The sequence below is a fragment of the Meles meles genome, chromosome 6 (assembly GCF_922984935.1).
Source record: "Meles meles chromosome 6, mMelMel3.1 paternal haplotype, whole genome shotgun sequence".
Lineage (NCBI taxonomy): Eukaryota > Metazoa > Chordata > Mammalia > Carnivora > Mustelidae > Meles > Meles meles.
In genome coordinates, this window is record NC_060071.1 from 71,669,250 (window position 1) to 71,695,955 (window position 26,706).

The 26,706-nt window shown below is 37.6% G+C and overlaps 1 protein-coding gene across 1 annotated transcript in view; it reads right to left on the reverse strand.

The window, feature by feature from the left end:
* Positions 1–19,363: 19,363 nt before the first annotated feature.
* CEP152 (centrosomal protein 152) overlaps positions 19,364–26,706 on the reverse strand; it is a 115,475-nt gene continuing 108,132 nt past the window's right edge. Inside the window, exon 28 of the mRNA XM_046009792.1 lies at positions 19,364–19,515. Within this exon, the coding sequence (XP_045865748.1) occupies positions 19,415–19,515 (101 nt within the window). The 3' untranslated portion in view covers positions 19,364–19,414. The remainder of the gene's footprint in view (positions 19,516–26,706) is intronic.

The following is a 26,706-nucleotide window of genomic DNA, read 5'->3' on the forward strand; positions in this document are numbered from 1 at the left end:
GAGCCCAGAAATAGACCCTCAACTCTATGGTCAACTAATCTTCGACAAAGCAGGAAGGAATGTCGAATGGAAAAAAGATAGCCTCTTCAACAAATGGGAAAATTGGATAACCACATGCAGAAAAATGAAATTTGGACCATTTCCTTACAGCACACATGAAAATTGACTCAAAATGGATGAAGGACCTCAATGTGAGAAAGGAATCCATCAAAATCCTTGAGGAGAACACAGGTAGCCACCCCTTCGACCTCAGCCGTGGCAACTTCTTCCTAGGAACATTGCCAAAGGCAAGGGAAGTAAGGGCAAAAATGAACTATTGGGATTTCATCAAGATCAAAAGCTTTTCCACAGCAAAGGAAACAGTTAACAAAACCAAAAGACAACTGACAGAATGGGAGAAGATATTTGCAAATGACATATCAGATAAAGGACTAGTATCCAAAATCTATAAAGGGCTCAGCAAACTCAACACCCAAAGAACAAACAATCCAATCAAGAAATGGGCAGAGGGCATGAACAGACATTTCTGCAAAGAAGACATCCAGATGGCCAACAGACACATGAAAAAGTGCTCCACATCACTCGGCATCAGGGAAATACAAATCAAAACCACAATGAGATACCACCTCACACCAGTCAGAATGGCTAAAATTACCAAGTCAGGAAATGACAGATACTGGAGAGGATGCAGAGAAAGGGGAACCCTTCTACACTGTTGGTGGGAATGTAAGCTGGTCAACCACTCTGGAAAACAGCATGGTGATTCCTCAAAAAGCTGAAAATAGAGCTACCCTATGGCCCAGCAATTGCACTACTGGATATTTACCCTAAAGATACAAATGTAGTGATCCGAAGGGTCACATGCACCCGAATGTTTATAGCAGCAATGTCCACAATAGCCAAACTATGGAAAGAACCTAGATGTCCATCAACAGATGAATGGATAAAGAAGATGTGGTATATATACACAATGGAATACTATGCAGCCATCAAAAGAAATGAAATCTTGCCATTTGCAATGATGTGGGTGGAACTAGAGGGTATTACACTGAGAAAAATAAGTCAATCAGAGAAAGACAACTATCATATGATCTCCCTGATGAGGAAGTGGAGATGCAACGTGGGGGGCTTGGGGGGTAGGAAAAGAATAAATGAAACAAAATGGGATCGGGAGGGAGACAAACCATAAGAGACTCTTAATGTCACAAAACAAACTGAGGGTTGCTGGGGGGAGGGGGGTCGGGAGAGGGTGATGTGGTTATGGACATTGGGGAAGGTATGTGCTATGGTGAGTGCTGTGAAGTGTGTAAACCTGGTGATTCACAGACTGGTACACTGGGGATAAAAATATATTATATGTTTATTAAAAAATTTAAAAATAAAATTTAAAAAAAAAAGAAATGACACATTGTCCTTTCTATTAGATTCTATTGGCCAAAGCAAGACACAAGGACAACCCAGATTTAAGATGCAGAAAAAATAAATCTACATCTTGACGGGAAGTGCTATAAAACCACACTTCAAAGGACATGATATGAGAGGGTCATTAATTGGGTCCACTGATGTAATCAATCTACCACAAAAATTGACTAAACAGAAAATCTGGATTACCATTAAAGACACTAAAAGGGTTGTCAATGACCTACTTCTAAAATATGCATCAGACCTGATGTGTTCCACCTGCAAGTTCTTTCAAATACTGAGGAACAGAAATTTTCTATGCTACAATATTAGTCTGTGGTGCAGAGAAAGTAGAAAAGACTTTAATTCATTTTATGAAATTGGCATAAGGCTGATACCAATCATGTCAAAGAGAACTAGAGATCAATATCATGTGATGATAGACCCCAAAATATTAAATATTAGCAATTAAAATACAGAAGAACCCCCAAATATGAAACTTTGTGGTCATGGAATGGTTTATTTTAGGAACTCAGGGATAGTTTAGTATCTATAGTTTCATGTCTAGTAATATAATTTATCACATTGATCAAAGGAAAAATGCATTTCAATCATCTGAATTAAATACTACAATGAATTTGGTAAGATTTATTATTTACTTACCAGTAAAATAGAAATCAAAGAAATTTATGTAGTGTTTTTAAAAATTATTTCAAGCCAACCTCCAATAGCATTTTTAAACATGTAAAGCACTAGTTAGATAAGAGTATAGTTATTGTTTAAAAAAAAAGAGAGAGAAAGGATATGAGATGTTTATGGTTTATTACTAAATACTTTTAGATAATGGTAAGCATGTATTAAATTAATTTAAATAAGTGTATTTACTACAGATATTTCAGAGTCTTTAATATACTAATGTGTTTGTTAAACATATTTGACTACTGAATTTTTTTTTAAAGAGGAGACTTTGAAAAACATTGCAACAAGGACATTCTCTTTTCAAGTAGATGTAAGATAAGCATGGATCGTCACCATTATGATTTAAAATCACTCTAGAAATGCTAACCAGTACAATCAGAGATACTAACAAAACAGGACATATATATTTGGAAAAGGAAATGGCAAAATCATTATTATTTATTGTTGATGATTACCTTTCTGGAACACCAAGGAAAATAACTGGAAGATTATTAAAACTGATAAGAAACCATCCTTTTACTTAATACATACAAACCAACAATTTCCTTATATTCCATTATTTGTTCATTGGAAATTGAAATACAGAACAAAAAATATAAAATATCTAGAAATAAACTTAAGGCATATGCAGGACCTTTGTAAAGAAAACAAAAGCAATACAAGAAAAATTTTCTGAAAAACATAAAAATTAAAAGGACCGATGTAGTAAGTCTCAAACTGAAAAATTCAACACTGCAAAAATGTCAACTTTATCTAAATTAATCAAAAAATCCCACAGAATTCTGGGCACCTGGGTGGCTCAGTGGATTAAGCCGCTGCCTTTAGCTCAGGTCATGATCTCAGTGTCCTGGAATCAAGCCCCGCATCGGGCTCTCTGCTCTGCAGGGAGCCTGCTTCCTCCTCTCTCTCTGCCTGCCTCTCTGCCTACTTGTGATCTCTCTCTGTCAAATAAATAAATAAAATCTTAAAAAAAAAAAATCCCACAGAATTCCAATGTCATTTTAAAAACATAACCAAATGATTAAAAATTTTATCTGGGAAAAATATGAATAGTAACCAGGCACCAAAGGTAGAAACCATAAAAGAACAAAACAAGAGTCATCATAAATATTAAAAAGGTACACAACAAATTGAGGAAAATATTTGTAATATATAAGACACATGGATAAAGAGCTGAGATATTTTTTAAAATGTGCAAGTAAAATAATTCAAACATCTTTCTCAGGTAATTGTAAGACATCCAGTCTCCTGTTTAACATTTCTTGAACATTTTAGAAAAGACTTACTCTTTTGTATGGTTGCTTGCCAACTCCATGCCCAAGTCTCACTTGTGTTTTCTCCCAGATGGCCTTACCCATTTCAGAACCGTCTGGTATATCCACCTGTTTACAGAAAATTCCACCCTTAATATACAGTATCTCCTCCCTCAGCCCCACCCCCTCCCACGATAATAATCTCTAGCCCTCAGTAATTTCCAGAAGAAGTTTTCCTGCCAGAAGGATTTAGGGAAACAGTGCAACAAGATTTTTTTATCACTGCTCTAAACCTCATCTCCCCCAGCGGTATATACCAAGATAAGGCGGACGTATATACTTTTTCCCTTCTAAGGTTCTCCAGTGCCAATTCACACATAGACAAACGGAAACTACTATGCACATGTTAGCTTCAGTAGAGGAAGAGGAAGTATCATGGAGCAGGTTCACATCTTGGGGCTTCCTTTATCTATTGAACCAGCTAGGTATAACCTTGACCCTTTTTTCAGGAGTAGCCATGATTCTAAAGCATTACAGATGAAATATTATACTGTCAGGAATTTGCTTTAAAATGCTCCGGGAAATAAAGGTGTATACTGGGAGAAAAATAAGACAACTCTTCAATACAGAGTTAAACACTAATCATTCTGTAACATTTGAAACATTCCCAAAGTCAAACTAGTGGTTCTCAATCTAGTTGCACCAACCAGCTTGATGTTAACAAACCTGATGCCTTGTTTAGTGGACAGGATGATTATCAATTTCTCTTGGGGAAATCTCAAAGCTCAAAAGGTGACTGAGTCTTCCACTAACCTATATCTTAGAACCTATGGTAAGGTTTGGTCTTGTCACTTCATTCAGATATCAACTCAGGAATTTCCATATAGTGGGGGATCTTTACAGATGTACAGCCAGCTAGTGATACAAAAAATTCTGGTCATGTTCTCAAGATCATCTGGAGCATCTTTCAATTCCCATGAATAAATAAACCCTCTCAGGCTACTCTATGAGACCCAATCTACACAGTCTATGTTCTATCAGCCAAGACACTGATAAAAGTGTTTTAAATTTGAGGACTGATCCCTGTTTTCTCCACTTAGTATATTTTCCAGTGTTGCTAACCAACAAGTCATGAACCCACCTAATGGGGTTTTTTAAATTATTAAGGCCAAGTCATTACTATTACGAGAATTCCATGAGTTTCATTTTCTAAGTCAGTGGCTATTAAGTGGAAAATATGCTAAGACCCAAAGTCTCCAAATTACTATCTTTATTTCCCCTTCACCCTAATTTTAACCAGAGGTCATTCTCATTAAAAAGCCTCTGGGGTCTTTAGTAAATGTAAATTTTATACTCCCTGAGAGATCCTTGACCCTTTCCTGTGGCTGTACTCATGCCAGTCATCCAGCTGCTATCAATTAACATTCCATCAATTTCTCTGTCAGTCTGGGTTAGACTTAACTGAGTCACAGGTACAGTCTACTTGGCAATATTTTGATCTCACAGTATGCTCACCATAGTAGAGTTAGAACCTTTATTGAAGTTTCATTCAAAAACAAAAACGTTTATTGAGTGCTTACTATGTGAAAGGCATTATAAATTGATTTCATTCCAACGACAGGAAACTTCATTGTTCAATTAGTGATGGCTAAGCTAATTTTCTAAAAAAGAGATTAAAATATTATTCATAGGCCAAGAATAATTTTTTGGTGTTTGTTTAAAAAATTACATGAATGACAGAAAGAAATAGGAAAGGAAGGGCAAGAAAGATTTAAAAAATGTAAAGAAACAAGAATAAAAAGATAAAAAGGAGGGAAAAAATCAAGGACAAGTGAAAAGAAAAATAGAATGACAAAAAAGAAAAATGGAATAAAATTAAAAAGCTAAGAAAGGCAATAAAGAAAGAGAAAACGTTAAAAAAGAAATCAAAAGTGAAAGGAAGCAAGTTATTTCTATTTCAATGTGGTCAGCTATATCGCCCCTAATTTTCTCCCAGTACAATATACTTTAACATACTGATAAAAGATTATTTATTTATTATTATTACTTTTAACCCACAAGTCATAAAATGAAGAGTTGACCTGGCAAGAGAGTTAGAAAAATCCTTCAAGGCCACCAGCACAGGAAAGGATGAACTGAAAGGTCAGCCAGTACTTAAGACAAAATTTGCATGAGACAGACGGCAAGCCTTGGTACCCTGGGGGGAAAGAGGCAGAGAAGGAAAAAGCCTAAGGGTCCACAGACTCCCACACGAAGTGAGACCCCTGGAAGGTAACACTGGGCAAAATAGTGGGCAAAATAGAAAATCAACGTACAAAAGCCCTAAAGAGGGAAGTTATAAAGGAACTTGCCTATTTCATTCTTGGTTCAGGTGAAAGAAAATAAAAATAGTTCTAACCAAAATTGTGGCTTGTGGTTGAGTTTCTACTAGGTGCCCCTCAAATTTTTTGTTTAAACTCTTCTCAGGTTGTAAAGTCTCCCCAGATGTGTGGCAGAAGCAAACAGTATTTTTTGCAGTGTAGCAAACCTTAAGTAAGCCCAGTCTTTGGTGTATCCCTAATCCTTATGCTTCAAGGCACTTGGGCTCTCCTTTAAAAAAAAAAGTCACCAAACCTATAAGGAAACAAAATGGCAGAGGCAGAACAATAGACTTCAGAACTATACTTTAAAGACTGGATATGGGGGTGCATGGGTGGCTCAGTCGGTGATGTGTCTGCCTTCCGCTCAGGTCATGATCCCAGGGTTCTGGAAGCATCCCAGGTCAGGCAAGGCGCCCTGCTCAGCAGGAGTCTGCTCCTTCTGCCTGCTGTTCCCCCTGCTCATGCTCTTTCTCTCTGTCAAATAAATAAAATCTTTAAAACAATAAATAAATAAAGACTGGATATGTTAGAATAATCAAATACTAATACAAAAAAAAAAACCCACTATGTTTAATATGCTTAAAGAAAAATGAGAAGGCTACCAAAAATTTGGCAAGGAATAAGAGTTTATCAAAAATAGCCAGAAATCTTTTTTTTTTTTGAAAAACATATAAGATGTCTAGAAACTGAAATTAGAAATTCAGTGACAGGTTAAAGAGCAGAGGAGAGATTTTGTGAGGTGAATAATAGGGCTGAAAGAATTGATTAGAATGCAACTCAAGAGATAGAAATAGGAAATACGAAAAAGAAATCATGAGCCATACATCATGGTTTGAGAAGTTTGAACTACACCCTAAACCAGAATTCCAGAAGGAGATAATGGGAGAAGCAATATTTTGTAGGGCTCTTAGCCAAGACTTTTTCAGAATCTATTAAACTAATTTCAGGAACCTCCAATGAATCTCAAGCAGAATAAATACAAACAAATCACCTCCAATTCATATTCAGGAACCTCCAATGAATCTCAAGCAGAATAAATACAAACAAATACCTAGCTCCCCTATAGGGAGACTGTAGAACATTAAAAAGAGCAACTAGAATAAAAACAGAACAAGTTGCTTTCAAAAGAACATCAGTTAGACTAAAGGATGATTTCTCAAGAACAATAATAGCAAGACAGTGGAATAGTGTCTCAAAATGCTGAATGGAATTAATCATCAATTTACAAACTCAGAAATTTTCTCTTTTAACATGGAAATAAAAAATAAAACGAAGACATTTTCAAACGAACTAAAGAATGAAATTCCAGCATATCTTTTTTTTTCAAAGATTTTATTTATTTATTTGAGAGAGAGAGCATGAGTAGGGGAGAGGGGCAGAGGAAGAAGGAGGCTTCCTACTGAACAGGGAGCCCAATGTGGGACTCGATTCCAGGACCCTGAGATTAGGACGTGAGCTGAAGGCAGATGCTTAACTGATTGAGCCACCCAGGTACCCCCCAAGACATCTTTACTCAAGGATATTTGGTAGTGAGTAAATCAGGAAGAAAGAAAATCTCAAAAGGAAGGTTTGAAATACAAAAATGAAGTACTAATGAGAAAAATAATAAGAATATGGGTAAATCTAATGAACAACAACTGCAGAAACAATAATAATATGTAACTTGTGGAATTCCCTTGTAAGGGAATTAAATTTTACTAAAGATAATAAAGGCCACTAGGTAGTTTTTTAAAAGTTTTAATAAACAAGGAAGGAATAAGAATTCTAAATGTGGGGGCACCTGGGTGGCTCAGTGGGTTAAAGCCTCTGCCTTCGGCTCAGGTCGTGATCTCAGGGTCCTGGGATCGAGCCCCGCATCGGGCTCTCTGCTCAGCGGGGAGCCTGCTTCCCTTCCTCTCTCTCTCTCTGCCTGCCTCTCTGCCTAGTTGTGATTTCTCTCTATCAAATAAATAAAATATAAAAAAAAAAAGAATTCTAAATGTGTTTGAACATAAGACAGCTTCAAAATATGTAAAGAAAAACTGAAGTAGCTAGGAGGAGAAACTGATGAATTCACTGTTTTAGTTAAAAATTTCACATACCCCTTAAACTGGCAGAGGAATTATAAGAACATAGAAAATTTAAACACACTTCTATCAGTCTTAATCAAATGATCACGTATGAAATGTGGAACTCCAAAACGGATACCATATATTCTTTTAAAATAGATAAAGAACATTTGACAAAAAAAGTGAGAAAAGATTAAGTGTAAATCATGCTGATAGGAAAAAAAAAAAAGGAGAATAAGAGATAATTAATACCATTTCCTGGGGTCTAATCCTTGCCCTAAATACTAACTAGCAGCCACTCTACGAAGAATGAAACTCCTTCAGAGAATCTCAGGATAGAGAGACTTCAGGGTCATCTGCTCCAACCTATGCCTAACCTATATGTCTAATATAAAAGTCTTCAGAACATACCCCTAAAACCTTAATCTTTCTTCTCTTTTAACTTCTCCTTGGTGGGAAACTGTGGTGGTCCCTGAGAAGCCCTATCATGTCAGCCCCACCCAGCCGTTCACCAACTCACATGCCGCAGGGGAGTCATTTTTTCACAGAAGCAATTCAACTGTACCTGGAACTAGTCACTACCATACAGTCTGTGTTACAGGATGGATCTGGTGATGATGTAAAAAATTCTACCGAGAACCCAGATCTTAGATCTAGGAGACAGGGCTTACTAAAAACAGTTGTATAACAGTGCAAGGCAATTATGTGGTGTTTCAGAATAATGTAATAAGACTTTGTAAGCCCACTCAGAGCTTCTTGCAACCTTGAAGTACCCCAGCTTGGATCAGCAGAATATATATACATCTCCCATTAAGGGTTTTTAAAACTTGTACAGAAACACACATATATTGAAAAACAGCACAATTCTTCCCCATCTTTTCCTATTCTCAATTCCAGTAACAACTTGCAATTACTTTATTTACCTCCAAATTTCTACGTAATGTGTTCATACTAATTTTTCTTAATTTTTTAAGTTTTATATTTCATCTCTTTATTTCCAACTGTAGAAACTGAAGATTTAGTTCCTATACAACCTGCCTGCCCCTACATTTATATACTTTTCCCACCTGAAAATCTCAATATAGCTTATTATTCTTTTTTACTTAAATCAGTATAAAGTGCTTACATTATTAAAATAAATATTATTTAGAGATGAGTGTATAGTATACAATGATATTACTTTCCACAGGCAACTTTTAGTCTTCTTTAGAGGAAATACTGTCTTTTTAAAAATTTTCTCATTTTTGGGGCGCCTGAGTGGCTCAGTGGGTTAAAGTCTCTGCCTTCAGCTCAGGTCATGATCCCAGGGTACTGGGATCGAGCCCCGCATCAGGCTCTCTGCTGGGCGGGGAGCCTGCTTCCCTTCCTCTCTCTCTGCCTGCCTCTCTGCCCACTTGTGATCTCTGTCAAATAAATAAATAAATCTTTAAAAAAATTTTTTTCCTCATTTTTTTTATATACCTCTTAGTACTTCACCCACAATTTTTCAACCACACTAAAAAATACTCTCTCAAATCTAAACTCATCAGGTACTCCACAAGTTTAATTTTTCTTGAAGACTGACCTCCCTTGGGTATTTCCATCTTTTTCCATTATTTTCCGTTAGCTGTGCTCTGGGCTTATTGTACCACTGGGTCTTCCCTTCATGATCATTCTGGGAATTTCCCCTCTTTCCTGGGAATTTCCTTCCTTCTCTACTGTGATGCATTGGGTCCTCATTCTCTGGGTCCTGTGTCTTTCACTTTCTTCATTTGCCACCTTGTCTTGGTGAAGTGTATCCCAACATAGTTCCTTTAAAAAAGTAAATTTTAGGGGCGCCTGGGTGGCTCAGTGGATTAAGCCGCTGCCTTCGGCTCAGGTCATGATCTCAGGGTCCTGGGATCGAGCCCCGCATCGGGCTCTCTGCTCCGCGGGGAGCCTGCTTCCTCCTCTCTCTCTGCCTGCCTCTCTGCCTACTTGTGATCTCTCTCTCTGTCAAATAAATAAATAAAATCTTTAAAAAAAAAAAGTAAATTTTAAAAGATATTGCATTATTCATGCTGACAGGCTGAGTATTGAAGTATGAGTTGAAAATCTCCTTTCATTGGAATTTTAAAAGCACTATTCCACTGTCTTCTAATTTTATTCATTGCAGCTGAGAGTCTGATGCCCTTCTGGTTCCTGATTCTTATTCTGTGATCTCTTTAATGTGTACATTTATGTGAAAAAACAAAAACAACTTAAATGTCAAATAATAGGAAAACTATTGATTTAATTTTGATATCTGCATACAATTTAGACATTAAAATAATATTTTAGAAAAACAATATTATAATAAGGTCACATTGGTAAAATGATATATGAATGTTTTAAAATATTGAAAGATAATTTACAAAAATATCAAAAGTGACACATGGTATATGATGAACTTTTGGGAGCGTCCCTTTTTAGTAATTTCTTGTTCTGGGCTAAATGTTTATGTTCAATCTTTAACTCCCAGTGTTATCATATTTGGAGTTAAGGTCTTTGGGAGGTAATCAGGTTTAGACGAGTTCATGAGGCTAGGGTTCCCATAACGGAATTAGTATCCTTGTAAGAAAAGAGACTAAAGTTCATTCTTTCCACATCACATGAGAACACAGGGAAAGGCAGGTGTCTGCAAACCAGGAATCAAATCTGCCAGTACCTTAATCTTGCATTTCCCAGTCTCCAGAACTGCGAGAAATAACTGTCTGTTGTTTAAGCCACCCAGTCTATGGTGTTTTGTTATAGCAACCCAAGCTGACTCAGACACTTGTAGGTTAAGTATATTTCTGGAACCTGTATTTTTAGAGTTGGGTTTGGAACAGTGTTTGAATGCCATGAGCAAAGTCCTCTTTAAACCATTAAAAAATATCATTAAATTGAAAAAAGAATCAATAAGAGCATATTAATGCTAATCTTTATAACTGTATTTTAATCTCATATTTCCAATATTTTTAGTAAACACTTCCTAATGTATAGCAAAGGTAAAAGAATTTTTCAGTGAATGATATACCCATTACTTAAATTATACCAATAACATTTTATTATACTTGCTTCATCACATATTTATCTATCTATCCCTCTAGTCGTACATTAATCTCTTTTTTGTTTCACCATAAATAGCAAACATTAGTACACTTCTCTTTAAATATTTTAGCATACATATCATTAACTAGAGCTTAATACTCTTTATAGTACTTTTGAGTATACAGTAAAATGTACGTATCTAAAATATACATTCATTGAATTTTGAAAGATGCATATATTTAGTCAAAATTTCTTTGGTTTTGTCTGAAAATGTCTATTATTTGCCTTCATTTCTTGAAGAATAGTTTTGTTGACACTGAATTTGGGATTCACAGGTTATGCTTGTTCTTTTTTCTTGCAATTCTTTAAAGATGTTAGTTAATTGTCTTCTGTCATTGTTTCTGAGATTATAGTGCTCATAGAATCATTGTTCCCCTATATGGAATGTATTTTTTTTTTCCTGGATGCTCTCAGGATTTTATCTTTATCCTTAGTTTTCAGTAGTTTCACTGTTCTCTGACTTGGGATTTGTTGAGATTTCCTAAACTGTAAATTTACAATTTATATCAAATTGGCAGGATTTTGGCTATTTTTGTAAAAATATTTGTGTCCCATTTGCTCCTTCCTCTCTCTTCTGGGCTTCCAATAATACATGTGTTACCCCTTTTGACATTGTGCCACAAATCCCTGAAATTCTATTTTATTTTTAAGTGTTGCTCACTGTACTTCAGATTAGATCATTCCATTGATATGTCCTCAAGTTCAGTGGTTCTTTCTTTTCTCATCTCTTTTTGCTGTTAAGCCCACCAGGTAAATTTTACATTTCAAGTCATTTAACTTTCAGTTCAATAACCTGTTTGATTCTTTTCATGGTTTATTTCCTTCCTGAAAGTTCCTATCTTTTCATTCATTATAAGCATATTTTCTTTTACATCACTGTGCATAACTATAATAGCTGTTTTAAAAATTGTTGTCCAATTCCAATAGCTGGATCATATTGGGTTTTTTCTTTGTTTATTACCATTTTTCTCCCAAATAGATCAGATTTATTTCTATTATGTTGAGTAATTTTGGTTTGTATCCTGGTTGTGAACATTAGCTTTATATGTGGCATATAAACTGCATTCTGTTACATTCCTCTGAAGAGTATTACTTTTTTTTTTTTAAAATATTGGGTTAGTAGGTAAATAACTTTGTTAAACTTAAACTCTAAACACGAGTCTCTTGGGCACGAGCCCAAATCTCAATTCAGTTATTCTGCCTTAAGTTATTTAGAATCTGACCCACATACAGAGTTTAAGAATCAGCAAAGATTTTAACATAATTTTTGGTTCCCTTCTCTGGCTTTCTCGTTGCCAGGATTCTTCCCTCACTTTCCAGTGGCTTTGGTTTCCTTAAATTCTGTTCTGATTCTTTAGGCCAGAAAGATTATTGGTTTTCTGCAGTCATTTGCATTGTCACATATAGCCAAATGTGGTCTGCCTTGAGGCTAAAAGCTATAAAAAACAAAGAAAATTCACACTTTGTCATTTTCTCCTTCCAAATGCTGACTTCTCTACATATAATCTGTTTAATTTTATTCAGGCTTCATTGACTCCAGGTAGTTGTTTTTCATTTATTTTGCCCAGAGTTTATAGTGGTCATCTGTGGAAGCATTAGTCTAGTAAGTGCTTAATTAGACATTGCTGAAATGAACGACCACTGTGGGAAATTTTTATTTTCTTTTTAATACTTTCCTATATTGTCCATATTGAACAAGAGTTACTTTAATGATAAGATTATTATATTAGCATAGTATCACAAATTAAGAATTTTCATACAAAACATGTGACAATTTATATGGAGAATAAAGGGAAGTAGAAATGCTTTGGAGAATGATAGCGAACATTTTAGGAAACTGAAGCAGAGCTGAAAATTACACAGCAAGAATTCAGACTATAAGACAGTAAAGTCTCTAAGCCAAAGGACCCCTCTGAGCAGTTATTGCATCCATTAGCAGCACCAAGAGGAAGCCAAACCAATGCTTACCTAGGCACAATTTTCATCAGTAGGTATTCTTATTAGTACTTAACCTTCCCTTCCCAGTGCAAGTCCCTCTCCTCCCAGAGTATCCATAGTCAGTAATACACTTACTGAATTTGATTTCCAATTTCCTCTGAAGCATAAATCTTCCCTCAATTGATGAGTATCTGAGCAGACAGGTGTAGACTTTCTATTTCCATGAGAACCACAAGTTTATACATTCAAAATTGCGATTAGTAATGGAATGATCTATTAGAAACCAACTGTGTGATCTTGGATGAGTCATTTCCCCCTTCTGGATCTTGCTTCTTCATCTGAAAAATAGGGAAACTGACAAAACTTCATTTTTTTAAACCTCTGGATTTCTACAGAACTGCACAGAAATTCTACAGAACATGAACAGGCTTTAAATATATTTTTAAATTCTTTCCTTTAAAACCTGCTATATCATACTTGGGGTATCATGTACTATAAAAAAAAATCCACTAGAGGGGAGTAAAACATTAGATGAGAGTTTACTAGAGCTCAGCTTGGGTATCCTGCCTATGTTATATTTGCAACTGTTGCCTAACATCTATTCTTTCCAATCAATCCCACTTAATAGCTTTAAAATACAAGGATGTGAGGGAATCACCATTCCTATGAGGAAATCCTCTGCTCTATGGGATAAAGTCCAAGCCTGGGGCTGGGGAGTCTTTGTACTCTTTAAGGTTACTCACTAATGGAACAAAAGCAGCCCATTCCATTTCTAGTTTTCATTTACAACTGAGTTATCGTGACCAAAAGGATTCCCTAATCCTTAATTCGAAGAGATGCTTCATCCTGACAACTAATTTTCACTTGAAGGCCAGCACAACCCCTGTGTTCCCATTCCTTGGGTAGTTCAATATTTAAAGAGACCTCAGAATCTTGTCTGTGTTCCAAGTTCTTTGCACCCTGAAGGCTGAAGTTTCCTTCGGCGGGGGTATAAGATGATTAGAGACCCCTGCCCCATTGGTTTAGTACTTTTACTTTGAAGAAATATAATTTAACTAGTTCATGTTCTTCTCTTTCAGAATAAAGTGTTTTTTTTAATATTTTATTTATTTGACATAAAATTTATTTATTAAAATAAAAATATTTTAATATTTTATTTATTTGATTTATTTATTTATTTAATATTTTATTAATATTTTGATTTATTTGAAAAATATTTTATTATTTGAGAGAAACCACAACTAGGCAGGCAGAGAGAGAGGAGGAAGCAGGCTCCCCGCGGAGCAGAGAGCCCCATGCGGGGCTCGATCCCAGGACTCTGGGATCATGACCTGAGCCGAAGGCAGAGGCTTTAACCCACTGAGCCACCCAGGCGCCCCCGGAATAAAGTTTTTAAAAAGAGATCTGGCCTCTGGTTTCTCTTCTCAGGGAAACAGTTTTGGGGGTGGGGGGGAGGAGAGACAGAGGCTAGAGAAAGGTGATGCCCTGGTGGGGCTCACTGGAGAATTAGCTCCAAGGGCCAGGCAGTAGAAGAACCCAGTCACACACCTTTTCTTTGAGTTCTGGATCTTGAGGGTTTCATAATTTTTTAGTTTCCTCGTAGTTGCAGAATGACATGGTAGGAAGAGCATTAGTTGTGGAGTCAGTTCCAATTCAAGATCAATGAATTGACTTCTGTAGGATGTGGAACTATTTATGTAAACTTTCCTAAGTTACAATATATGAAACAGGACTCTGGTTACAGAAGACAGATATCTAGCTCAAATTAGATTAAGCATACAACATCATCAATTCTATCTTTTGATTCTGGAGCCCCGGTATGTCATTCTAATAGTGTACTGTTTCTTTCACTTGGCTAATGGAGGACATTTAAACTGACATCATCCCAGAAAGGCAGCATCTCTTTCTTTCAACTACTATATATAAATAAAATCCTAGTGAGAGAATCTGATTGCCCTAGCTTGAGTCATGACCGGAAAGAAAAGATTAAGGACCAGGACTGCCAGTTAAAACACAGGATGCCCTGCTAAATTTGTATTTCCAGTGAACAACAAACAGATGTTTAGGGTGAATCTCATGCAACATTTGGGACATACTTACACTAAACAAGTATTGTTTATCTGAAATTCAAATTTAAATTCTAATTGTGCCATACCTGGTCCTTCACCATGTATGGTTTGAGAAGCACTGGAATAGAGAAGACTTGAAGTGAGCATTCCCTTTAGTGAAGGGACTCAGGCAGCCCAGGGTAAACTAAGGGCTAGATTTAGGGAATTAAACTCCTGGATGTCACTGTTCTTTTCCCCGTATCCTGCAAATACTATCCATTGGTCACTCCAACTGGAAGCCAGGAGGGGTTTGGAAGGAAGCACTGTTGATACAGTCCAAACCAGCCAAAACCTGTCAGAGTCCAGAGGTTGAACAGGTGGACAAGGATGAGGGGAGAGTCTGAATCAGCAAACCAAAGATATCCAGTATAAGGAGACTTGAATTATTTCTGTAACATCTCTTCTTTGGCTTATTTTCCAAATCTGGCATAGAAAAAGAAAATATATATTTTTAGCAGAAGTCTATTCCCCTTCGATAAATGGTCCTTGAACTATGTTGAAGGGTTGAGGAGCTCTCTGAGGCAGGGTAAAGGGCATATGGGAATGTCCTATTTCTGTTTGTGCCATTTTAAGGACCCTACAAAAGCAACAGTGGAGCAATAATTAGCTGTGAGTTCTTCCAGGATGAATCTGGCCTGGCAAGAGCAGGGGCATTTGCCCACCAACTGCCCAGTTTATTAACTCTCTGTGATGACCTTGTAGTATTTCAACTTGTTTGGGTTAAACTGTGTTAGCCAGAATTGTCTCTCTAGTATGTTTCTGGATAATGTGGCTATAAGACATATTTTCTTATAAGAACTGGAGCATGAAAAGAAAATGGCAGCCATTTCATTGTATTCACATGTCCCTTTCCAGTTATTCTATCAAACACTAATCTATGTGCTGCTATGACTTTTGCAAATATAAGTGAAGTCCTTAATGAGAATATGTAATTAGGGAGACTATCCTGGGTGGGCTTGACTTAATGGGTTGGAAAACCTTACAAGAAACAGAGACCATGGGGTGCCTGGGTGGGTCTGTGGGTTAAGGCTCTGCCTTTGGATCAGGTCATGATCTCAGGGTCCTGGGATTGAGCCTCCCATTGGGCTCTCTGCTCAGCGGAAAGCCTGCTTCCCCCTGCCTCTCTGCCTACTTGTGATCTCGCTCTCTGTCAAATAAATAAAATCTTTAAAAAAAAGAAAGAAAGAAAAAGAAAAGAAAAACAGAGACCTTGCCTGTGGGCAATAACTTTGTGTCCATGGGGTTCTAGCCCCATCACTATTCTTCTCTTCTTGACTGGGTTTGGAGCTTCATTCTAATTCTAAAGACTTAGGACTTGCTTATCCAGCTATAATTGCATAAGCAAATTCTTTGTAATAAATCTCTTTATATCTATCTACCAATCTACCTACACCTCCTACTGATTCTGCCTCTCTGATTGAACCCTGACTGATAACACTAGTTCTTGCAGCTGAGCAGGTAGTGAAGGCAGGGAAGGCAGTCTTGATTCCAGCTCCTGGGCTATTTCCTCCACACCATCACTAGCTCAGTGTCATCCTCTCCAGACCCAGCCTGTTACAACCCTTTCTGTTCTTCATCAATACACCGATTACTCCTCCATTCCAACCAAAGAAGGAAGAACTCAAAGATAAGGAAGGGTAGTTAGTAATCAGGAAACCCAGAAAGTATAAATGATGGAGGTGGAAAGAGTGGATGAAAAGAACTGGGAGTGATTTACAGAAAGAAGAGGAAGAAAAGGGTTGGAGAGGCAGGATGGGTAGCCTGGGAAGATGGCACAGAGGGGAAGATCTGGAGGAAGGGACTGAGTCAGACAGTGAGAAGAAGGTAGCAGGGAACACCTGTGTTCAGCTTTGTCCCTTTTTGTCAGGTTGCCTCCATCATCTCCTTGGGATAAGGAAGGCTGTCCCCACTAGGTTACCTCACACTTCAGTTATAAATTATCTGTGAAAGACCACACCATACTTATAAGTGACTGACCATTTTTTAATCCAGTTTTCACTATTTTGACTATTTTAAAAAATGCCAATTTGCTGCTCATACACTCATTTTACATTTTTTTGCCCCCCCATTTTAAATTTTTTAATGTAAAATTAAGGCACAGAATAGTAGGTAAAATATGCTAACACTTACATAAAATAAGGGCTATATATACTTCTATACCAGATTCAGAGTAATGGTTCTGCTTCAAGGTGAGAGAACTAGGATCTGGGGATCAGAGCAGGGAAGGAGGCTTTTCACAATACATATTCTTATACTGTTTAGCTTACGATTTGTATACACTAACACCTTAAAAATATAAGCTTACTTGGGGCACCCCGGTGGCTCAGTGGGTTAAAGCCTCTGCCTTCAGCTCAGGTCATGATCCCAGGGTCCTGGGATTGAGCCCCACATCAGGCTTTCTGCTCAGCGGGGAGACTGCTTCCCTTCCTCTCTCTCTGCCTGCCTCTCTGCCTACTTGTGCTCTCTGTGAAATAAAGTCTAAAAAAAAATAAGCTCACTTATGAATTTTCACCATAGATACTGATCATTCTATCTGCTACACCTGCAACATGTCTTCAGATGTTAAGTAGAATGCATAGAGTAGGCAGCCACTGTTATCCTTATTTCTTTCCTGAGCCTCTCCAATGCTTAACCTATTGGGACAGAGATATGATACTCTCCATAGAGGTATTTCCACTTAGGATTCTATCCCTCCTCAGCAAAAACATGATTTGTGCCAGTTAATCTGACAGACCGTGGTGATTATGCTCACCATTGGCACAACCATCCATCCCATGTGCCTTATGAGAAAAGGAGAAACTCCAATAACATATGGAGCCCCAATAACATAAGGAGTCAAGTTTTCTGGACAAATTGAAGTGAGCACTCCAGAACAAAGGGAGTACATTTTTATACCTATTTATCTTTTTTTAAAGATTTTATTTATTTGACAGACAGATCACAAGTAGGCAGAGAGGCAGGCAGAGAGAGAGAGGAGGAAGCAGGCTCCCCGCGGAGCAGAGAGCCCAACGTGGGGCTTGATCCCAGGACCTTGGGATCATGACCTGAGCTGAAGGCAGAGGCTTTAACCCACTGAGCCCCCCAGGCGCCCCATCCCCATTTAAATGGAAAGCAGGCATCTCTGTTTAGGACCTGCATCTTAAGAAAACAAAGCTGCACCCACCACCGCAGAGGAGACAGTACATGAGATAAATACTGTGGAGGAGCTCTCCGGTCTTTCTCCAATAGAAACTCACATCGTGGGTTTGGAGCTTCAACAATTATCCATGGTCTCTAGGATCATGGCAGCAAAGGGAAATGAGAGTACATCAAATTATTTTGCATTTTAAAAAGCACACAGAGAAGCTTTGTGTGATTACAAAGTAACATATCCGAATGAGAGAGATTTGCCAGCTGGAACTATTGAGGAAAGAGCTCTTGGTGGTAAAACAACTATGTGTCTTGAGAAAACAACTAGTACGTGTTGCAGGCTCAGTGGAATTTGCTTAATAAGTTGCACATTTGTCATTGTAAGTCAGTTCTTTGGGTGCCAGGAGACATAACTTCTTTACATAATCAAATATTTGTCCTGAAACTGTGCACTGAAGAACATCAATCACTCTACCATATCCAAAAGCGTTTCTCTGGCCAGCTGAGTATTCTGAATTGAACCTCCATCACCGGGAACATCTTGAAAGCTAAATCTGGCATTGAATTTTGGCCCCTCTGCCACCTATCTTTGCACTTTTTCTGGGAGAATACCAACCCGGCCACTCTAGAAAGGCTGATGGGAACGGGGAGGAGAGCAGCTGTTCCTTCACGATCTTAAGAAGAGGTGGGAAGTCAGAGGATTCAAAATTTTTCTACTTGCAAGTTTCCGTCTGACCACAGATTTTATCAGCTACATCAACATGTTAATTATTCTGAGGGACTTACAGACAAAACATCTTCATTGTTTGAGTTCTATTTTGTTTTAATCTTATGGTGCCTGATGAGGTACAGCAGAAAAATGTTCTCCTTTAGTCCAGAAGGCTGATCTACAGCCCGCATAGCTTCAATTAAAGAGCAAACAGGGGCTGGCTCCTATGTTCTTAAAGGGTCTTCTGACTGCTTATACATCTCCCTGCTAGTGAATATCCAGCTGGAATGATAAGCACCAAAGAAATCTTGGACAAGTTTTAAGAGCAGAAATTCAAAGAAGACATTTATGATCTAACACTCCCAGCACATCTCCTTCCCCTTCAACACTAAGCATATAACCAGCTTCATACAGCAAAAGTGCAGCTCTTTCTGCCCATAGGTCCTGTCCCCATGCTACTTAAACTTACTAAGTTTATGTAATGTCTCAAAATCTTTTCTAGACCACTGCATTGAACAACCCCACAACACTGCCCATATCCACATGTGTTTGGCTTTAAAATCTTTGAAGACTTGTTTTAAGAACAATAAAGTTTTCGTTTCTTCTAAGGAGGACTCTTTTGGTTTACCTTATGTACTCTGATTTGGGACATGTTCAGCATTTCTTCTGGTATCCAGTTTTACTTCTGAGTGGGCAAACAGATGTAGATAGTTTGATTTGCTCCAAGGGAAAGACCTTTGAAAATAAACTTCATAGAATATTTATTCAGGAGGAGGTGACCTAAAGGAGTTAATTTGCTTTTAATAGGTAAGACATCTAGAAAGTAGCTCTCACCTCTGATCTAGAGGTTATAACGCTCATCATTGCACATCAGTTCTATCCAATGTAACAGATACTATTTAGAAGGAACATTTTCCAGAAGCCCTCCAGCCCTTCCCTTATATCCCATTGTCCAGAACAGAGTCATATGCCCACCCTAAACCAATCACTAGCAATAGGAGTTGGGACCACTGTGCTTAGGTCATACTAAACACGAATTAGCTCTTGAGTTGGAACAGAGTCACCAGGGGAAGGAACAGACACCCTCTCCTTGCTCTGACAAAAAGGAAGAAGTAGATGATAACGCTGTGTACACAAGCAACAGCCACATACCCATTTTTCAGAGGCGGAATTCCAAGTCTGACTGGAATCACTACCTCAGTATTCTAAACTGAGAAAAGTATGGTTTGTACTAACTGGATTTGAGCTATGCAGTACAGACCTAATCTGATTTTAAGAAGGCGTTTCTTTGGGACAGTGTAGCAACTCCTGTTTTTAGTAAGAAGGCCTCCCATCAATGATACAGTAGTATCTACATATAGTTTGGGGGAAAGAAGCAGCATCAGTGTTAGAGATAAATGAATGGTTTGAGTTTATGGACAATGCCTGGTGAACATCTGGGCTCAGAGTCCCCTTGCAGTAACCCCATGGCCACTCTGGATACTTTATCAGCTGCATGAGAATTCTTGCGTCAGTCCCTTCACCTTTCTCTTCTGTAAAATGAGGATTTTTAAAAATCCACTTTGGAAGGATGGGATCAAAGTATATGTATGGAGCTTAATATGACAATTGGCCCATTATACATAACCCCAAAACCATATGCTATTAGTTGTGTTTTATACATAGCCCAAACCTTAAGAAATCTAACAGGCAAGAATTTTGAAAAACTTTTAACCAATTACAACAGAAATTTGAATTCTTGGGAAGATCAGAAACCATAATTATGTGAATGCTTGAACATCTAAGAATCAAAGTAACTATTTAATGAACAAAGTCTTGGAGACTTTGCAAGGCAGATTGTGAAACTGCACCACATTTTAAAAAAATCTACAGAAAAACTAACTGGTAGTCATGAAACCATTAACACTTATAGGGCCATATAATGCATGAATTGGGTTCACCCAATGTTTAACAAGTGAACTGTTTCTGGGATTCAGATGGTTGGGGAAATACAGAAAGCAGAATTTTGTCTAGTACATTATGTATACAACATGATTAATAAAATTGTGAAATCAAATTTGTGAGGAAGCAAATCTTTCAGACAAGGACTATGCCTGAACCAAAACAAAACAATTTTAAAAACCACATTTTTTTGGTTTTATTCAATTTACTCATCAGACAACATTTTTAATACAAAATTTAATTTGATCTCAAAGTTTCCATATTATTGCTGAACATTAAGGAAGAAACCATTCCAGTTATATTATTTTTAAAAATAAAGTTTCTCCTTAAAGACAGTTACCAGTTTGATTTCTAATTAATTTGCTGTCTGGTCCTTAAGGAAAAATGTTATAATAATATCAAGAAGTTTGAATGGTCTATTTACTGCTAAGAAATTTCTAAATGTCTTTTAATCTTTCTTTTTAGATGAACCATAACTAGTTGAATTTTAAAATTACAGAAGACAGTTCTATTGTACTATAGGTTTTTCTGGTGTGTTGGTTAATTCCTAGTTTCAAAATAGCCTCCACATAATGTCCTATTCCATAAAACTTCCCTAAAGAGTAAATCCTGACACGACAAGGATGCCCACTCTCACCACTCTTGTTCAACATAGTATTAGAAGTCCTAGCAACGGCAATCAGACAACAAGAAGAAATAAAACGTATCTAAATTGGCAGTGACGAAGTCAAACTCTCTCTCTTTGCAGACGACATGATTCTTTATATGGAAAACCCCAAAGACTCCACCCCCAAACTTCTAGAACTCATACAGCAATTCAGGAACGTGGCAGGATACAAAGTCAATGTACAGAAATCAGTGGCTTTCCTATACACTAACAATGAAAATACAGAAAGGGAAGTTAGAGAATCGATTCCATTTACTATAGCACCAAGAACCATAAGATACCTGGGAATAAACCTAACCAAAGAGTTAAAGGATCTGTATTCGAGGAACTAAAGAACACTCATGAAAGAAATTGAAGAAGACACAAAAAGATGGAAGACCGTTCCATGCTCTTGGATTGGAAGAATAAACGTTGTTAAAATGTCTATACTGCCCAGAGCAATCTATACTTTTAATGCCATTCCGATCAAAATTCCACCAGTATTTTTCAAAGAGCTGGAGCAAATAATCCTAAAATTTGTATAGAATCAGAAGAGAGCCCAAATTGCTAAGGAAATGTTGAAAAACAAAACCAAAACTGGCGGCATCACGTTACCTGATTTCAAGTTTACTACAAGGCTGTGATAACCAGGACAGCATGGTACTGGCATAAAAACAGACACATTGACCAGTGGAACAGAGTAGACAGTCCAGATATGGACCCTCAACTCTATGGTCAAATAATCTCGACAAAACAGGAAAAAATATACAGTGGAAAAAAGACAGTCTCTTCAATAAATGGTGCTGGGAAAACTGGACAGCGATATGTAGAAGAATGAAACTCGACCATTCTCTTACACCGTACACAAAGATAAACTCGAAATGGATAAAAGACCTCAGCGTGAGACAGGAATCCATCAGAATCCTAGAGGAGAACATAGGCAGTAACCTCTTCGATATCAGCCACAGCAACTTCTTTCAAGATATGTCTCCAAAGGCAACGGAAATTAAAGCGAAAATGAACTTTTGGGACTTCATCAAGATCAAAAGCTTCTGCACAGCAAAGGAAATAGTCAACAAAACAAAATGGCAACCCATGGAATGGGAGAAGATATTTGCAAATGACAGTACAGACAAAAGGTTGATATCCAGGATCTATAAAGAACTCCTCAAACTCAACACACACAAAACAGATCATCATATCAAAAAATGGACAGAAGATATGAACAGACACTTCTCCAATGAAGACATACAAATGGCTATCAGACACATGAAAAAATGTTCATCATCACTAGCCATCAGGGAGATTCAAATGAAAACCACATTGAGATATCACCTTACACCAGTTAGAATGGCCAAAATTAGCAAGACAGAAAACAATGTGTGTTGGAGAGGATGTGGAGAATGGGGAACCCTCTTACACTGTTGGTGGGAATGCAAGTTGGTGCAGTCACTTTGGAGAACAGTGTGGAGATTCCTCAAGAAATTAAAAAGAGCTTCCCTATGACCCTGCAATTGCACTACTGGGTATTTACCCCAAAGATACAGATGTAGTGAAAAGAAGAGCTATCTGTACCCCAATGTTTATAGCAGCAATGGCCACGGTCGCCAAACTGTGGAAAGAACCAAGATGCCCTTCAGCAGATGAATGGATAAGGAAGATTAGGTCCATATACATGATGGAGTATTATGCCTCCATCAGAAAGGATGAATACCCAACTTTTGTAGAAACATGGACGGGACTGGAAGAGATTATGCTGAGCGAAATAAGTCAAGCAGAGAGAGTTAAGTATCATATGGTTTCACTTATTTGTGGAGCATAACAAATAACATGGAGGACCTGGGGAGATGGAGAGGAGAAGGGAGTTGAGGGAAATTGGAAGGGGAGATAAACCATGAGAGACTATGGACTCTGAAAAACAACCTGAGGGTTTTGAAGGGGCGGGGGTGGGAGGTTGGGGAACCAGGTGGTGGGTAATAGGGAGGGCACATATTGCATGGAGCACTGGGTGTGGTGCAAAAACAATGAATACTGTTACACTGAAAAGAAATTAAAAAAAAAAAAAAAAAGGAGTAGGGGCACCTGGGTGGCTCAGTGGGTTAAGCCGCTGCCTTTGGCTCAGGTCATGATCTCAGGGTCCTGGGATTGAGCCCCGCATCGAGTTCTCTGATCGGCAGGAAGCCTGCTTCCTCCTCTCTCTCTCTGCCTGCCTCTCTGCCTACTTGTGATCTCTCTCTGTGTGTCAAATAAATAAATAAAAATCTTTTTAAAAAAATCTTAAAAAGAAAAGGAGTAAACCCTGTTTTTTTTTTTTTGTTTGTTTTTTTCTATATCCTACCAAGAAAGCAAGTTAAACTGATTTCACATGTGGAGAAACCTGCTGAACTCATTTTCCTTCTTGGGAGCATAGGGGAGAAGTGGAAGGAGATGGAAAAGGAAAGAACTCTCCTTTAAAATAAATTCCAGCTCACCTATAAGCCAAGTCAAATAAAGACAGTATAGGGATTAGGACCATGGGCTCTTAAGTTAAAAAAAAAAAAAAAAAGTTTTAAAAAACCCCCCAAAAACAAAAACCCTAGATGAAATCAATTCCTTAGTTGTTGCGAATGGAAGACGTTAACAATAGGGCAATCTGGGTGAGAGGTATATGACAACTCTCTGTACTATATTTGCAACTTTTTTGTAAATCTAAAACTATTTTAAGTGAAGTTTATTGGGGAAAAAAAAAAAAAAAAGACCTGGGTGTGACTTCCTGCTTACACATGTTAGCTGTGTTAGCCTTGAGCAAATTATTTAACCCCTCTAAGCCTCAATTTCATTGATCCAAAAAGTGCCCATACGGAGCCTACTTCAAAAGACTGCATGAGGATTAAATGAGCTAACGAAGTGCTTGCCACAACACTCAGCCTGAAGTTAACATGTGTGTAGTTATAATCACTAATGTGTGCCCACTAAAGGCCTGCACACTGCAGTATTCAGTGGAAGGCAAAGTCACTTAAAATCATCCTGTCCTAGTTTCTTCCTAATTCCTCAATACCTATGGATGGAACAATCATCTTTACAATCACCCAGATTCTAAAAATCCCTTTTGGTACTTCTCTTTCACAATCAGGCAGCAAGTCCCATTAAACCTACTGCTGTACCACTCTCACCTCTTCATTCCGGCCACTTGCACTTGGGCTCTGGCCTGGCTCCCATCTAAACTGTGCCAGGACATCATCCTCCTGGCTTCCTGTCTATTTCCTCTGCTCCTCCAAGGCCTCCTGTGGCACGGTCTCACTAACCTCTGCACATCATGCTACCTGACCTCCAATAACTCTCCATTGTCTATGAACCAAACTTCTCATTCTTTGCTTTGCATTCAAAGTCACCCATGATGTAGTTTCACTGTATCTTTCCAGCTGTATTTCCCACTACTCCCCTTCATATACTCTTAGATCTAGTTTGCCTGAATCATTAACTAGTTGTGAGACATGCCTAAATCTTAATAACAGCAGACATTTAGGCCCAGAGATGCTAAGAAAATAGCCAAAGGCCACAGAGTTAACAGCAAAGCAGATTTTTGGTCACTGATGGCATTTTTAGTCAATACTTGGGGAGTATCCAACATCTGCCAACATATAGCAGTGGTGGAAAAAAGAAAAAAATCAAAAGACATTAAAAAACAAGATATTTCTTAGGACTTGAAAAGTAAGGTACTACCTGTTCTGGATCCAAAAGCAGTACAGGTGGCCAGGAGTTCTTCAGAATATCAAGGATAAAAAGTGTCTTACCTAAAGGGGATAAAGGAAAAACTAGCTGTTTAAACTAGTAACCCAGGTAGAGCTTTCTTACCCTGGGGTGACTGAGAACAAAAATCACTGCCTGAGGCCATAGCTTATATAAAAACTATATACCTAAAGAGCCAGGAGGATCCAGACACAGTCTTGCAGCCAGGACCAGGGCCAACTTGCCTGCTGGCTCAGTGACCAGATTTAAGATATCCCTAAAGGATCAGAAACCACCTATATAAGTCCTGCTCTGGAACTGGGTACTCAAGGGTCTAGGCAGAGGCAACCACAAAAATCTAGATGGGTGGATGGAGAGAATTCAGAAGGAAAAAAAAAAAAAGTCCTCTTTACCATTGCCCTGCAAGTTAAAATTCCATACACAGGGCAAAACAAATTCTATGAAATGCAAAAAAGTAACAATTTGGGTAAGACCACTCCCAAGTAACATCAATAATTACTCTAGAAGTAAAGTATTTTTAGGTCTCTAAATATATAAACAGAATCTATTTTTTTTAATTACTAAACAAAACAAGCAGAAATGATACCAAAAATACAGGTATAAACTCATCAACTAGAAATCCTGAAAGTGAAATTTTCAAAACTCCGTAAATGGACTAAACAAAGAATTAGCAAATTGGAAGCTCGCACTGAAGAAGTCTACAAAGCAGCACAGCTAGAAATATACAAAAGAACAACTAAAAGGTAAGAGGGTGCCGTCATATTTGATAAGAGTTCCTGAAGTAGAGAATGTAAGAAATGGTGAAGCTGTGTTCAATTCCTTCACATCATTACCCGAATGTTAGCATCTCAGGGCGACTACCCCCACTATCCCATTTAAACTTGTGACCACCTCTCTCCTATCACTCCGTCCCCTTACTTGACCTTACTTTTCTCCATAGCACTTAACCAGTTTCTAATATACTACGTAAGTTATGAGTATTTATTGCCCCCCTGACTAGAATGTGAGAGCTAAGAGGATAGAAACTCATCTGTTTTGATAAGTGCTGTATCCCCCAGAACAGCAAAAAGCAATTGTTACACACCATAAATCTGTAGTGAATGAAAATTAATGACTGAGTGTTTTTCATAATGGAAAAAAAGCAGTGGGTCCTCAGTTTGAAGGTGGACAGCAAAAATCTAAAAAAAAAAAGTTATAACACATTATTGTGATAATTAGAGCAATTTGAATATAGACTATGTATATGTTTATCAATATGCAATTTCTTAAATATGACAATTGTATTTATGTAGGAAAAGGTGTTTGTTTTTAAGAGATGCATGTTGGAGTATTTGAGGAAGTGCCATGGTGTGTGCAACTAAATTTCATGGTTAAGAGTAAAAACATATATAACCTATATGCATGTGTGTGTTTCCAAATAAATATAGAGGAAATGTAGAAATTTAACAATTGGTAAATCTAAATGAAGAGTATGCAGATGTTTATTTTCTGTAGATTATGAAGTTTTTCTAGATAAAAAATTTTCAAGATAAAGGAAAAATTAGTACATGGAAAAGAATTTCAGAGAATAGATAAAAATAAGAAAACTTCTGCAGTAAAAGAGGTCAGCAGTTCCTCTCCTCCCCACAAAACAACTATAACTCTAGAGAAAAAAA